The following is a 16697-nucleotide window of genomic DNA, read 5'->3' on the forward strand; positions in this document are numbered from 1 at the left end:
GCCCCAACTGCCACAACTGCAGCACAAACCACCACATCAGTAGCAACAACCACAACTGCAGCCCCAACCACCACAACTGCAGTCCCAACTACCACAACTGCAGCCCCAAATACCACACCTGCAGCCACAACTACAACAACTGCAGCCCCAACCACAACAATTCCACCCCCAACCACAACAACTGCAGCCCAAACCACCACAAGTACAGCTGCAACCACCACAACCGTAGCCCAAACTACCACACCAGTAGCAGCAACCACAACTGCAGCCACAACCACCACAACTGCAGCCCAAACTACAACAACAGTAGCAACAACCACAACTGTAGCCCCGACCACCACAACCGCAGCCCCAACTACCACACCTGCAGCCACAACCACAACAACTGCAGCCCCAACCACCACAAGTGTAGCTGCAACCACCACAACTCCAGCCCCAACCACTACAACTGCAGCCCCAACCACCACAACTCAAGCCCCAACCACCATATCGGCAGCCCCAATCATTGCAACTGCAGCCACAACCACCACAACTGCACCCCCAACCACCACAACTCCAGCCCCAACCACTACAACTGCAGCCCCAACCACCACAACTGCAGCCACAACTACCACACCTGCAACCACAACCACAAGAACTGCAGCCCCAACCACCACAACTCAAGCCCCAACCACAACAACTGCAGCCCCAACCACCACAAGTACAGCTGCAACCACCACAACTGTAGCCCAAACTACCACACCAGTAGCAGCAACCACAACTGCAGCCACAACCACCACAACTGCAGCCCAAACTACAACAACAGTAGCAACAACCACAACTGTAGCCCCGACCACCACAACCGCAGCCCCAACTACCACACCTGCAGCCACAACCACAACAACTGCAGCCCCAACCACCACAAGTGTAGCTGCAACCACCACAACTCCAGCCCCAACCACTACAACTGCAGCCCCAACCACCACAACTCAAGCCCCAACCACCATATCGGCAGCCCCAATCATTGCAACTGCAGCCACAACCACCACAACTGCACCCCCAACCACCACAACTCCAGCCCCAACCACTACAACTGCAGCCCCAACCACCACAACTCAAGCCCCAACCACCACAACTGCAGCCCCAACCACCACAACTACAGCTGCAGCCACCACAACTGTAGCCAGAACCACCACAACTGCTGCCCAAACTACCACACCAGCAGCAACAACCACAACTGCAGCCCCAACCACCACAACTGCAGTCCCAACTACCACATCTGCTGCCACAGCCACAACAACAGCAGCCCCAACCACCACGACTGCAGCCCCGACCACCACCAGTACAACTGCAACCACCACAACTACACCCCCAACCACCACAACTCCAGCCCCAACCACCACAACTCCAGTGACAACCACCACAACTCCAACCCCAACCACCACAACTGCAGCCCCAACCACCACAACTCCAGTGCCAACCACCACAACTGAAGCCACAACTGCAGTGCCAACCACCACAACTGCAGCCCCAACCACGACAAGTACAGCTGCAGCCACCACAACTGTAGCCACAACCACCACAACTGCAGCCCAAACTACCACACCAGCAGCAACAACCACAACTGCAGCCCCAACAACCACAACTGTAGCCCCAACTACCATAACAACAGCATCAACCACAACTGTAGGCCCAACCAAAACAACAAGATCAGACATCACTACCACAACTTCAGTAACACCACCAGCACCAACTGCAGGTATGTGACTCAGCAGTAAACACAGAGAGAAATTAAAAAAGGATCAAACACAAGTATTGCATCGTCAGATTAATTCTAATTTAAACATATTCATACTTCACATATTCACTCTTTTTTAGTGATTCTGTCCTCATATCACCTTTAACATTAGTAAGTGAAGCTGCTGCCATTGTATGTTCAAGGACATGCAATATTTACCAGAAATTATTTTAAAACTGCAGTCCCAAATGTCTTATTGCTATCATCCATTTTCACATAAAATGTTTTCTTTTTTATCTCTACAGGCTTGGTATTCTTGGCACATATACAGATGAAAATAACTTCACATGGAGAGGTCAGCAATGGAACCATCAGTGAACAAATTAAACAGGTATGTAAAACAATTCAGTTAACATTATTAATGATAATGCATGCACACAATTTAAACACTAACGTGAGGATTACAGGTAATCTGATATTTGTTCTCTGTGTTTTCTCCCCATGTAGGCATTTAGAGAGCAGCTCCTGAATGACACAGCCTTCGCAGTCACAGTGACAAACATTCAAAGAGTTAGAGTTGCCCCATAGTAACTTTTTGTGGACAGAAAAAGTGAAAAGTGAATGTACAAAAGGCAGCGATTCAAGGTTGTGCTGGAAATATTGTTTTAACAGGATGTGAAGGGACAGTTCAACCACATGAGCACAACACATTGTATCACTGTCTACCACTGTTCTGCTGTGATCTACAACCGAACCACCAGAAGTGCATGGATCACTAGGTCGACCAGTTGCAAGATAATTTGTTTTTAATTAAACCGAGAGGTTTTGATATACAATTTTGTCAAATTTCATGCACAATATATGTGTTCTGCCACTAGGGGTCTGTCTGACATTAAAACAATAACAAAAGGCAGAGTTTAATGACGCAGGATCATGGGAGTTGTTATTTTCACTGGTAAACAATGGCTGTGGCAGATGAAAATCTATCAGATATGACTCAGGCAGAAATCATGTTCATGAATGAGGCTCATTCATTCATTCAGTCGACTTTTATTTAGTCTCATTGGAATCACCATGAAAGTGTCCTCCTTTACAAATGATGTTGAGTGTTGAATGCTGAATAATTCTTAGGACATGATTTGTCTCAATTCTCAAGAATGGGTAATATTATAGCTTTAAATCTAACAAAAAAAAAAAAAAAAAAAACTCTTTGCCACTCATTACTACACTTTCCCAGGAGTATGAATAGTGGATGTGCATTTGACTCAAGTACAAAACAATGGGAAGCTCAAACCAAGCAATCTGATCTGCCAAAGAGGTTTTTAAGAGGTGTTAATAATTCCCATGCTTTGTAACTAGAGGATCAGCTGCCATGCTGACAAGCCAGGTAACCAGGAAACTGGTAAACTGTTTCTTGCTCGCTCCTCCCTAATGAAGAAAAACACTTGCAACAATAACCTTGGTGAATGTCACATACCAAGTGTGTGACAAGTATTATTTTGTCACGTATTGACAGAATGCACAGTAATGTCTTCTGAATGTGAACATGTTTTGTCTCATACCAAGTATTGAATTATTAAGCTTGTAGAATGTGTCTTTCCAATTCACTGGAAAGTCAGAATTTGACAGCGCTGTGTGTTTGTTGAGTGGGTGGTGCTGTGCAATAAAAAGAGGGTATTTTAGAACAGACTAGAAAGTACAAGACATTCTGTGTGCAGGTTAAGGCACACATTAATGATTAAACGTGTATGTTTGTGGTTAGTTTTGTATTTTTTGGGCTGCTTGCCCGCTCTTGTCTATTTGATAAACTTGGTATGAAATATATAAAGACATGGCATATTTAAACAGGATAAGCAACTATTTGTCATCCTGAACTTAGGCCAGTATTTTTATTCTCTTGCTGTTCGGCTATGCAGCAAAGTGTTCTTTGTTTTTCTTTACACATGCAGACGTATTATTTTTGTACTGATTTTTTATATATTGTTTTAGAGTAAATTAGACTTTTAAAAATGATTATTTAGTGATTGTTGTAGCTCCAATCATGATTTCTGCATTGCTATAGTCAAACCTTTATAGACTTTGTGGTTTGCTTAGATTTAACACTAGATTTACAACACAGGAATAGCAGTCTTGTCAGTTTATGTTGTAGTATGTGCTTTTCAAAGACGAATAAAAAGAAATATATATTCAAAGAACACTTCCTTTTAAGATCTTTGATTTTAAGGCAAACATGATTATATATATATATATATATATATATATATATATATATATATATATATATATATATATATATATATATATATATATATACATATATATATATATACACACACATACACACCCACACATCTATATATATATAAAAGATTATATAAAGTGAAAATTCAGCTTAATTGTTCCTCATTATATGAAATTCTAAAAATCAGCAGAGACACAAAGCAAGATGTGAATAATTGTGATTGATTGCAAATATATATTCAAACCAGCTATTCTCTCGATGTCAAAAAGAGGCTATCTGAAAATTAAAACAATAAATAAAAGACAATCTTAACTTACAGAATTCATTCATTTGGGTTTCATATTTTGAGTTCATTTTCCTGAATCTGTGTCAAGTGAGTACAGAATGCCAACACAAATGATCATTTGTGATGTGCAGTAGCCAAAACTCCTAAACCTTGTTATTGAAGTACTATTCTCGCATGTTCCTCTGAGAGACACTATTGTTCCCATGACTTTATCTGAATTACACTTTAGGAAATATAAACTTGTCACCATGTGTGTCTGTCCTCTGCATCCCCCTCTGTTTGCAGCCCAGGGCCTTGTGACCTACTTAGTCGGTCAACAGGTCAGCAGCTCCTGCTCCAGACTGCAGGTGGAGGTGTAGGACAGAGACATTCCTTACGCATTACACACAGTAACCTGTTTGTCTTCAAGGTTGGAAAGTTAATCCTCCCTAAGTCCCACCCCTTTTTGCTCTGTGCTCCAATAACAGTTGAGGAAGCTTGGAACCCAGTGGAACCTTGTTTTTTCTCCAATCCTGTTCTCTGTGGGCTAGTTAATTAGCTAGGCAATGATTGGTGTCCATTAGCTAATTAGCCAGCATTTTGCTAATATTAACCATCAGATGTAACTAGCTATCTAATGGTTAGTTAGGTAGTTAGCTATTATTTTCCTCTGTATGGTATGCTAGTTGACTAGTTAGCTAACGGCCGACGTAGATTGTATAGCAACATAGAACAATTATTGGATCATTTGATCATTTGTTAATATAAAATAAGAATTTAAAAACGTAACTAAATTCTGAATAAAAGTGGAAAAAGTGCTACATTAGACTGTAGTAGCTCCTCTTATGCAAATTATATTATAAGCAAAATATCCTACCATAATTTAGTCCCATAGCCTCTACTAGCCAACTACGCTTTCATGAGCACAAGAATTTCCAAATTTCACTGAACTGAAATACACACAGGAACAAGGAACATTTATATTGTGTTGATTTTAGGGGCCCTTGTGAACAAAAGTGGGAGTGTTTCTGCTGCCATAACCACAAAATATGACGTCAAAAATAAAATCATCAAAAGAAAATCTTTTCCTTCTATTGAACTGGTTAATGTACTACTCACTGTAACTTTAACTGAGGAAATGTAAACACAGCCTCCTCCAGTTTGCACGCCCTGAATCGAACTCATTCTAGTATGTTTTTAATATAGAATTTGTATAGTGTATATTTTTTGTCTTGAAGGGAGAGATCAATACAGTTTAGATTGCATAGCATGTGGATGGAATTAAATTAAATAACGTGATAACAGTAAAAAAAAAATAAAAAATAAAAATAAAGTAATAATGTAGTGTAGAATAATAGAGTTTAAACTGACCAAGAAGCAGAGCGAACAGATGGGAGAAACTGCATGACATAAATAAGAAACCTGTTTGACAACCCCAATGAGGGTTTCCAGTAATTGTTTGTCTTACGCGCAATGGTGTCGTTTGTGTTGACGGGGTGTGCTTACAACTCATCCATCCAATTTACAGGTGAGGGAGTTCTAAAAATACCGCGTTAGTAATAAAGGGGATAATGTACAGTGAGCAGGTCATAATTACAAGTGTTTGACTCAAACACATTCTCTCAGACTCGCAGATGAACTGACTTCTGTATTCTTAAAACCTTGTTCTAGGAATGTCGCCAAATACGTTAAAGTCTACTGAATAAATTGTACAAATTTAAGATTTCTATCTGCAGCACACCATTTATAAAGCATTTAAAATATGTGTGCTGTTTTACTGATGAAAGACAAAAAAGGAAGGCTGTTAATTTTGCCTAAACACAGTTATTTTGTCTCATTTATGAAGTAGGCTGAAAGGTCTTACTTCTTTCCTGATGAGGGGAAATACAAACAATGAGATGGCCTATTAGCACAGCTTTAATGCATTTATTTTTAATTTGTATAGTATTTAACATGTGTGTATGTTTTCAATAACACATCAAGGTAATAAAAGATGATCTGGAAATGGCAGTAAATGTTCATTTATGCACAAATGAACTGAATCTTTTTGATAAAGCCTATGAATTTGGTTGTGATGGTTTGTTATTTTTAAAAAGTGGGTCCCCAGAAAAAAAAAAAGATGTGAATTGTCATCCACTGAGAAAAGAGTAATTTCACTGATGAAAAATATTCAAACAAAAACCAAACTTTGTTAAAACTATTCCGCCTTAAAGAGCTGGATTTAAAATCTAACGCTGCAAGCAATGATTTGTTCACTGATTGTAGTTTGTAGAGTCATGCAGTATATTTTGTATACATGTGTGTCTAGGACTAACCTGTTTGTTCAGGAAGCTGCTCTCACCAGTCCCTTATTACCTCCTCCATATCTGAGGGAGGAGTAAATCACATGCAAATGCTTGTCTGTACCTGGAGTGGTGAGAAGTAACACCAGTGATCATGGAGAGAAAAATCATCTGTTGGATCTTCTTTCTTGGATATTTACACACATCCTCTGGACAAGGTATCTTATTACAAGTTTCTTTACATTTTTATATTTTATTGCTTTGATTGTTTGTATTTACTTTCTAATATGCTGTACTGTATCAGAGTAAACTAGAGAGAGGAGTAGAAATTAGTACTCAAGTATTCAAGTAATTACATAATTAAAATTGGGTCAAATAGAGCTCATTTATTTTCTTTGATTAACTTCAATGATAACATTTACTGTCCTCTATCAAGGACAGTGGAGAACATAAACAAGCAGGCAGACAGCATCAGGTGTCACTGTTTCACCTTTAAAAAGTCAGAGAAAAAAATTAAGCAAAACTGAAAAAAGAGTATTATTTGTACTTTGGAGCAGTATTGGTTAGAAGTAAAATTGCATGATACTAAAACCCAAATATATTAATAATACTAACTCTAAATTGAATGTCCGTGTAAAACATCAAATCACATATAGAACCCCTGACAAAGTCTAAGCATCTCTGAGAAAGACAGTAACTTTATGTTCAGTGTTGTATTATGTAGATGAGAATAATTAAAGGTGGTGCTTTATGGTTACCTAAATAAGTAAGATCTCCCCATTGAGAGCATTAAATAAAGAATTTGTGCCAACACAGACAATAGTTGTTCAGGTGTTCAGTGACAGTGGTACAAACAAATGTTGACAGACAATGGATCATATTATTTCCACTCTTTGATCAAAGTCCTGATATGAGATCAGCAAGACAAATATGGAAATACTGAGGTATTTGATTTGACTATTTCCTCTAATTATTTACTATTTATTATACTGAAGTATCAAGCACAACTGCAGCTCCAACCACCACAACTGCAGCTCCAGCCACCACAACTGCAGCTCCAACCACCACAACTGCAGCTCCAGCCACCACAACTGTGGTTTCAGCCACCACACCTGCAGCTCCAACCACCACACCTGCAGCTCCAACCACCACAACTGCAGCTCCAGGCACCACAATTGTGGTTTCAGCTGCCACAACTGCAGCTCCAACCACCACAACTGCAGCTCCAACCACCACACCTGGAGCTCCAACCACCACAACTGCAGCTCCAACGACCACAACTGCAGCTCCAGCCACCACAACTGTGGTTTCAGCCACCACACCTGCAGCTCCAACTACCACACCTGCAGCTCCAACCACCACAACTGCAGCTCCAACCACCACAACTGCAGCTCCAACCACCACAATTGCAGCTCCAGCCACCACAATTGTGGTTTCAGCCGCCACAACTGCAGCTCCAACCACCACAACTGCAGCTCCAACCACCACACCTGCAGCTACCACAATTGCAACTCCAGCTGCTATAACTGCAGCTACCACAGGTGGAATTCCAACCACCACAACTGTGGCTCCAGCCACCACGGCTGGAGCTACAACCACCACACCTGCAGCTCCAACCACCACAACTGGAGCTCCAGCCACAACAACTGCAGCTGCCACAACTGCAGCTCTAACCACCACACCTGGAGCTCCAACCACCACAACTGCAGCTCCAACCACCACAATTGCAGCTCCAGCCACCACAATTATGGTTTCAGCCGCCACAACTGCAGCTCCAACCACCACAACTGCAGCTCCAACCACCACACTTGCAGCTACCACAATTGCAACTCCAGCTGCTACAAATGTAGCTACCACAGGTGGAATTCCAACCACCACAACTGTAGCTCCAGCCAACACGGTTGGAGCTACAACCATCACACCTGCAGCTCCAACCACCACACCTGCAGCTCCAGCCACCACAATTGTGGTTTCAGCCGCCACAACTGCAGCTCCAACCACCACACCTGCAGCTCCAACCACCACAACTGCAGCTCCAACCACCACAACTGCAGCTCCAGCCACCACAATTGTGGTTTCAGCCGCCACAACTGCAGCTCCAACCACCACACCTGCAGCTACCACAGTTGCAGCTCCAGCCACCACAACTGCAGCTCCAACCACCACACCTGCAGCTCCAACCACCACACCTGCAGCTCCAACCACCACGACTGCAGCTCCAACCACCACAATTGCAGCTCCAGCCACCACAATTGTGGTTTCAGCTGCCACAACTGCAGCTCTAACCACCACACCTGCAGCTCCAGCCACAACAACTGCAGCTCCAACCACCACAACTGCAGCTCCAACCACCACAACTGCAGCTCCAACTACCACAACTGCAGCTCCAGCCACCACACCTGCAGCTCCAACCACCACACCTGCAGCTCCAACCACCACAATGGCAGCTCCAGCCACCACAACTGCAGCTACCACAGGTGGAATTCCAACCACCACACCTGGAGCTCCGACCACCACAACTGCAGCTCCAACTACCACAACTGCAGCTCCAGCCACCACAATTGTGGTTTCAGCTGCCACAACTGCAGCTCCAACCACCACACCTGCAGCTCCAACCACCACACCTGCAGCTCCAACCACCACAACTGCAGCTCCAACCACCACAACTGCAGCTCCAACTACCACAACTGCAGCTCCAGCCACCACAATTGTGGTTTCAGCTGCCACAACTGCAGCTCCAACCACCACAACTGCAGCTCCAACTACCACAACTGCAGCTCCAGCCACCACAATTGTGGTTTCAGCTGCCACAACTACAGCTCTAACCACCACACCTGCAGCTCCAGCCACAACAACTGCAGCTCCAACCACCACGACTGCAGCTCCAACCACCACAACTGCAGCTCCAACTACCACAACTGCAGCTCCAGCTACCACAATTGTGGTTTCAGCTGCCACAACTGCAGCTCCAACCACCACACCTGCAGCTCCAACCACCACACCTGGAGCTCCGACCACCACAACTGCAGCTCCAACTACCACAACTGCAGCTCCAGCCACCACAATTGTGGTTTCAGCTGCCACAACTGCCGCTCCAACCACCACAACTGCAGCTCCAACTACCACAACTGCAGCTCCAGCCACCACAATTGTGGTTTCAGCTGCCACAACTGCAGCTCCAACAACCACAACTGCAGCCACGACGACAATAACTCAGGGTCCAACCACATCGGCTGCAGTCACTCCAACTCTAGCTCCAACCACATCAACTCAAACTATGACAACACGAGCTCAAACCACAATGACTACACCACTCATCTCAACTACAGAAGCAACACCACTACCAGGTATTTGATTCTGTTTATTTTTCCTGTTCCTTTCACTCTCCTGGCTAGAATTGGGTAATTTTCAGTAAGTTTCACTTCAAGCTGAAAGCAGTAAGTGGAGGGTGAAGAACACCCTTACAAACAAAACTTCGTAGAATACATTTTACCCCAAGTGTGGTTATGTGCTGTTGTGTTGTCAGTCACAATCTGTAACTGAAAATAATGTCAATTGACATGATAAATAAGTTTATATGAACAGCATAGGCATAAGGCATCATTTTAGGGGTTTCAAATTTATTATATAGTTTGATTCAGTGCTTTAAAATATATAAGTGTAAAAGTGTTTCAAATAGCAAAAGATTAAAGCACAAAATTCTGGTTATAGATAAACAGATGTCTAACTATCTTACTTATTAAACAGGTAATTGAGGCCACCAAGGAAAAAGGTTGTTTTAGACTTTAGACTTCTGACTGAAAACAACATTTATTCTGAATTTATGCAAACATTTATTTACAATGAAGATCAGCAAAGTCTAGTAATAAATAAAATAAACCAGAAGAAATGATCAGTTTGCAGTGTGTAGCTTTGGAGACTACTTAAAAGCTATTCTAATTTGCCTTCGTAAGTGACTGTCATTACCTTTTGCATTACTTGACCTTTAACTGAAGCTGCAATAATTGTATGTTGAAGGACATGTAGCATTTACCAGAGATTCCCTTAGTATTAGCATTTGCAAGTCCCAAATGCATTTTTTAGTCCATTATTTTCTCAATTAATCAATTAGTTATTGTCTATGAAATGTCTCCACATGGTGAAAAAAGTTGATCAAAGCCCAAGATTATGTCACATGTCTTGTTTTGTCCACAGCTCAAAAGTATTCAGCTTACAGTCAGAGAAGAAACCAGGAAATATTCAAGAATTTGTCACAATCTTTTCACTTGAAAAATACATTACATACATCAAACATTATTTAACTTTTTTTTTAAAAGTCATTCCTGTAATGATTATTTTCATTACTGATTAATCTGCCAACCATTTCCTCCATTAATCAATTAGTTGTTTGGTGCATAAAATGTCAGAAAATGGTGAAAATGATCTATCTGTGTTTCCAAGATGATGTCCTCAGATGTCTTGTTTTGTCCACAACTCAAAATTATTCAGTTTACTGCCAAAGAGGAGTACAGAAACCAGAAAACATTCACATTTAGGGAGCTGAAATAATAGAAATTTGACTTATTTTTTAATTAAAAAGGACTCAAAACAGTTAATTGATTATCAAAATAAATGCTGATTCATTTAATAGGTGATTAATAATTGATTCATTGTTGCAGCTTGAAGTGTTTCATGTTCATTTTTAGGTTTATTAGTTTGAATGATTGATTTAAATACAAAAAAAAAAGGCAAAATCTCCCCTCAGTGAAGCATTTTTTCACTTGAGGCTATGATAATGAGTTGGCAACTGAGTGCACGCTGTGCTTGAATCCTACTAACAATCCCCATTTTGACTCAATGTAACTGTAATCAGATTACATGTTGTTCTTTTTAAAGTCACCTTTTTTGTATCCAGATTACGTAATCCCATTACATTTAATCCGTTACTCCCCAAGCCTGGTTGTTGCTAGCTGAGCTCACACTAGCAGGCTACTGTCTCTGGTGTGTGTGTGTGTGTGTGTGTGTGTGTGTGTGTGTGTGTGTGTGTGTGTGTGTGTGTGTGTGTGTGTGTGTGTGTGTGTGTGTGTGTGTCTGCAGGGGAGTGTCAGTACAGACTCATAGTCCTGTTTATCATGGGCTCAACAATGGAAGGAAAGGATTTAGTGGCCATCAGAAGCCACAAAATGTAAAGTTACAAAGGAGAGAATTAGCAAAAACAGAGTAAAATCCTATGAATGATGAGTATCGATCAGCATATATATAGAAAACGAGTACTATTTCACAGTGGGTGCAGAGGGAGGTGGGCTGCCCATCTCTGATTAGAGGGCATTAACTTGTCTTTTTAAATATAAATCTCATGATGTAGAGCAGTTGCAAACTCTATCTCAGCACTGGTCTTCCAAGTTTCAAGGTGATTTCAAACAGTTGGTGGCATTTTGAACCATTTCAACCCATGAAAAACTGATTTTTTTTAAAATAAACATGTAATGTTTTTCCCTTGCAGTGGTGGTATCACTGGCACATATGCAGATGAAGATAACTTCATATGGTGACGTCAGCAATGAAACCATCACTGCAGCCATTGAACAGGTATGTAAAAGAGCATGTGTAAACTTACTGTTTTGAAGGTTCTTCTGCGAAAATGTGCAATGATTTTGCATATACACAATATGAAAAATGGATTGAAGGGGATGAGACAGATCATCTGATGTTTATTCTCTGTGTTTTCTCTTCATTTAGTTTTTTAGACAGGAGCTCCTGAATGGAACAACCCACACCATCACAGTGACAAGCATTAAAAGGCTTGGAGTGGCCCCATAGAAGCTTCATGTGGACAGAAATAGTCAAAAGTGAATGTACAAACGTAAATAAAAACCCAATACAATGATTTACAGATCCTGTTCACCTATCAGTTCAGTTGAATATAGTACAAAGACAAAATATTTAAAGTTCAAACAGACACATTTCATTGTTTTTTTGGAAATACAGAAATTCTCTATTTGGCACCTGCAACATTTTCCAAAAAAGTTGGAAAGTTGTTTTTTTTTTTGTTTTTTTTTAAAAAAAACAACTTTCAATAAGCACTTAGGAAGTGAGGAACTAATTGTTAAAGTTTTGAAAGTGAAATTCTTTCCTATTCTCGCTTGATACACAATGCTGCTTTTCAATTTAGCTTTTCAAAGAATCTGGATGGTCCTCGTCTTCTTTAGCCCTGAGGTCACGATGTGCATGATTTCCAACAACAGTTCGAAATGTGGACTTGTCAGGCCACACAACATTTTTCTACTTTGCGTCAGTCCATCTCAGACAAGCTCGGGCTCCAGAGAAGTCAGCAGCATTTGCTTCACATCTTAGTGTCATGGGTTGGGGTTTCTTGTATTCACTTCCTGCTTAATTTTGGTATGTTATCCCCTGTATGTTTCGGTTGTCTTTTCCTCCTACTTTTGTTCTTTTTATCTCCTGGATCACTGACTATGTTCACATGCCCTCACCTCTGTATTTAGCTTTGTGTCTCTTCCCTCTTTAGTTGCTAGTTCATCCTCGTCTGTTTTCTACTTTCTTCTGACATTTCCTCCTCGATTTTGTCTTTGTGTCTTTCCCTGTGTGCATTTAGAGTATTACATTTATAGTACATTCACAATTTGTCAACCAGGAACAGGAGACCCAAATGCAGAATTTGAAGAGGAGTTGGTGAAGTTCAAATGCTTAATGAAAATACAAAGAACAAAAATATATTGTGCTGGCAAAAAGACAAAGGCAACCAAAAAATCCAAAAGGGAAAGGCATAAAAATCAAAGTCGGGAGAATCTGATAATCCAAAAGCACACTGTTTCTTCACAACAGTTTTCCAAAATGTTCCCGAACCCATGTAAAATCCTTTATACACTTATGTTGGTTTTCAATGCAACTAATAATGCTGTGCTGCCTGAGAGGTCAAAGGTCACAGGCTTTCATTAATGGTTATCAGTCTTGTCCCTTAAGCGCAGAGATTTCTCTGCATTTATGGATTGTAGATCCATTTTTGTGTTAAGAAACATCCTTAAACTGTCTGTCTGTTTGTACTGTATTCAACTGAATATAAGTCACAATTTATTTGCACATCACTGCATTCTGCTTTTTGCACAGTTTCCAAACTCTTTTGGAATTGGGGTTGTACAGAAACAGCAATTTAAGGTGGTGCTGGTGGTATTGTCTTAATAGGACCAGTTCACCTCAACCACTTCATCATATCTGAGCTCAACACAGCAAATATTTCTCCCCACTTTGCTGCTGTGATCTACAACCAACATCTCCAGAAAACCAGAAGTACCTGGACTGCACTCCAAATGCACGAAAGAGAATTTTTATTAAAACACAGTAGCTTAGATTTTAGGCTTGGTTCCCTCTTGTGCCTCTTTATTACCATTTTGTCAGATTAAATCTAAATCGACTCAACAAGCCAACAGTAATATCCATTTTCACTCTGTAATCCCCACACAATATTTTCATTGCCACACTGTTGGCTGTGCCTCCCATTGCAGGAATGTGAATAGTGGATGTGCATTTGACTCAGGAGTACAGAACAATGGGAGGCACAAACCAAGCAATCTGATCCGTCAAAGAGCTTTTTAAGAGGCGTTAATAATTCTGGTGCTTTGTAACTGGAGGAACAGCCGCAATGCTGACAAGCCGGGTAACCAGGAAACTGGTCCACTATGTTTCTTGCTCACCTTTGATTGTATGTAAATAAGGAAATGTTTCACACAAAACAATAACCTTGGTCATACCTCATACCAAGTGTGTGACGATAGCACGCCAAATCAGGGTAATTAATGGTCTGTCAAGTGTTATTTGCCAAAAATACATGTTAAATTTGTTGAAGTGTGTTCAGTAAATGATCTTGAAGCACACCAGGGGCCACTATTTTTACAAAATGGCCAGGGACCAGTTAAAAAACTAGCATTGGTAGAACTAGTAAAAGAACTGTAATAATAATAGTAATAATAATAATAATAATAATAATAATAATAATAATAATAATAATAATAATAACAATAAAATGCCTCCATATTGCTCACTTGGCCAAGTCTCCTAAAGTCCCAGCATGCTATTCACGTGTGAGTGCTGTTCACAGTTCACTTCAATTGTTTTGGAGATTCTGCGACGCTGTTTTCCTGTGAAACTCCAGCAGTGTTTTGTGAACTTAAAAAACTAAACCCGACTTCCAGATTCCATTATTTATCAGATAAAATACATCAAAACATTCAAAGACCCAGAACTCATCTTTCTTTTCAATTATTTGTTTTCAAATTAACTGACTTATTAACTATATTAACTTGGTGTGAGGATTAACAGATAAAGCAGATATTTTACTGCATTTAATAACTGCAGCTGCATTTTAGTTATAAAAGCTTTGGTAACATTTAAAAGGCAACATAGAACATAGCTGGAACCTCTCCCATCATCCAATCACTGAAATGATTACTTAAAACATAGACCATAAACATAAAATTTTCCACCGGGGAAAGAATGAATAACATATTTAAGCTATTTTTATATAAAACGCACATTTATGGGATCATAATTATCTTAATCTCTGTGTATCTTTTGCTCCTCGTCGTGTCTGATCCTGCTGCAGTCTGCACAGCCTGAAAGGCTTTGAGGGTCACTCAAAGATCAGCTTACTCTTTGTGCCTAACAGTCTCATTTATACCATCTCACAAAACTGACACATCTGGCACATGTGGGCCACCCAGCATCCTACTGGGAGCCAGATTTGGCCTGCAGGCTGCGGTTGTCACTGGTCTACAATAATATTAAGTGATAACACATTTTCTTGCAATGACACCAAGCAAATAATGAAACAGTTGAAACTGTAAGTTACTGAAACAAAGGATTGTCTAGAACTCCCACTGAGACACACATTAATGGTTAAGTGATGTTTGTGTTTAGTTTCTTTCTGTTTCAGTCTCTTGTCCATTTGATAGACTTGCCTCTCCAGCTAGTTGTGGAATATAGCAATGTATAAAAAAAATGTCACACATTAAGCAGGATGGCCAGTATGTGTCAGTCACTTCTTATATTTCTTATTATTTTTACACATGCAGGCTGAGTACTGATTCTGCCTTTAAATATTTTTTTCAAAGGATTATTTTTGTACTAAAATTCTTATTTATTGTTCATGTGTAAATCAGACTTTAAAAATTATTATTTAGTGATGTTTTGTCACAGCCACCTTCACTTATGGCTATATGATGATTTCTGTATCGTCTTAGCCAAACCGCTGTAGACCTTCTGCCTGGTTTTGCTTACACTTCACATTTGAAATATAAATAAAGAGATATGCATTTGAAGTTGCTTTTTGTGTTCATCTAAAGCAAACATAATCTTATATACGCATCTGTAAACACTGCTGTAAAACATTATTTGAAAATACAAAAAAGGGTAACATCAAGTGAAAATATATCTATTAAATTGTGTAAAACAATTCTGTAATATATCAGAAGTATCAGCAGAGTTACAGTGCAAGATGTTAAAATAAATTAGTATTCAAATTAGCTTTTCTGTAAGAGAACTGTATGAAATATACTGAAGGTTCATAACTTTGGAATCTGTATATTAAAATAACTACTGTAATGCTGAACACAACACCAAAAATATTCCAGTATACATACAGTGACAAAACAAATGTCAGATTGATTCTTCTTCTGGTTCACAAAAATGGGTAAGAATATATAAGTTCTAAATGTCTCTAATGTATTTTTGCTGGTAAATTTGATGCAAAATTCTAAAGGACATCTCTTTTACTTTATTAAGAAGACAAAATGAGTCGCCAACAAGCAAAGTTTTTTCAAAATGTTCTTCCTTGGTGCAGTGTTATAGCTTGGGATAGTGTGGATTATTTGTAGTAGGTTTGTATGAGGTTCTTATCAACAGTCAGTGTATTACCTGCAGAAGATGCCAGTTGGAACCGTCCCAGCCAGGAAAGGCAAAGGTGTATACCAGCACAGAAACAAAGAAATCACTGCTTTACTTTGTTGTCAGACAGACTTTCTCAAAGGAAAATTGTGGATATATAAGCTAAATATTGCTCTCTTCAAACCAACCAACTCCACAGGCAAATCAGTGATTTTACCTTTATAACAGAGACGCTGCAGGGCTGCAGCTGCAGCGATCTGTTAGTTAGTTTGTGTTATTGTCTAACTTCAATCAATCTGAATTCACACAATTTTA

General features: G+C 40.0%; 1 protein-coding gene across 1 annotated transcript; it reads left to right on the plus strand.

Annotated features, from left to right (window-relative positions):
* Positions 1-5697: 5697 nt before the first annotated feature.
* Positions 5698-12305, plus strand: LOC146324350 (uncharacterized). The gene is made up of 5 exons (XM_084723540.1): positions 5698-5720; positions 7946-8352; positions 8435-9724; positions 11989-12074; positions 12225-12305. The coding sequence occupies exons 1-5, from the start codon at positions 5698-5700 to the stop codon at positions 12303-12305; spliced, it is 1887 nt and encodes a 628-aa protein (XP_084579666.1).
* Positions 12306-16697: the final 4392 nt, after the last annotated feature.

Source organism: Lutjanus erythropterus, chromosome 7 (assembly GCF_056507025.1).
Source record: "Lutjanus erythropterus isolate fLutEry1 chromosome 7, fLutEry1.hap2, whole genome shotgun sequence".
Taxonomy (NCBI): domain Eukaryota; kingdom Metazoa; phylum Chordata; class Actinopteri; order Lutjaniformes; family Lutjanidae; genus Lutjanus; species Lutjanus erythropterus.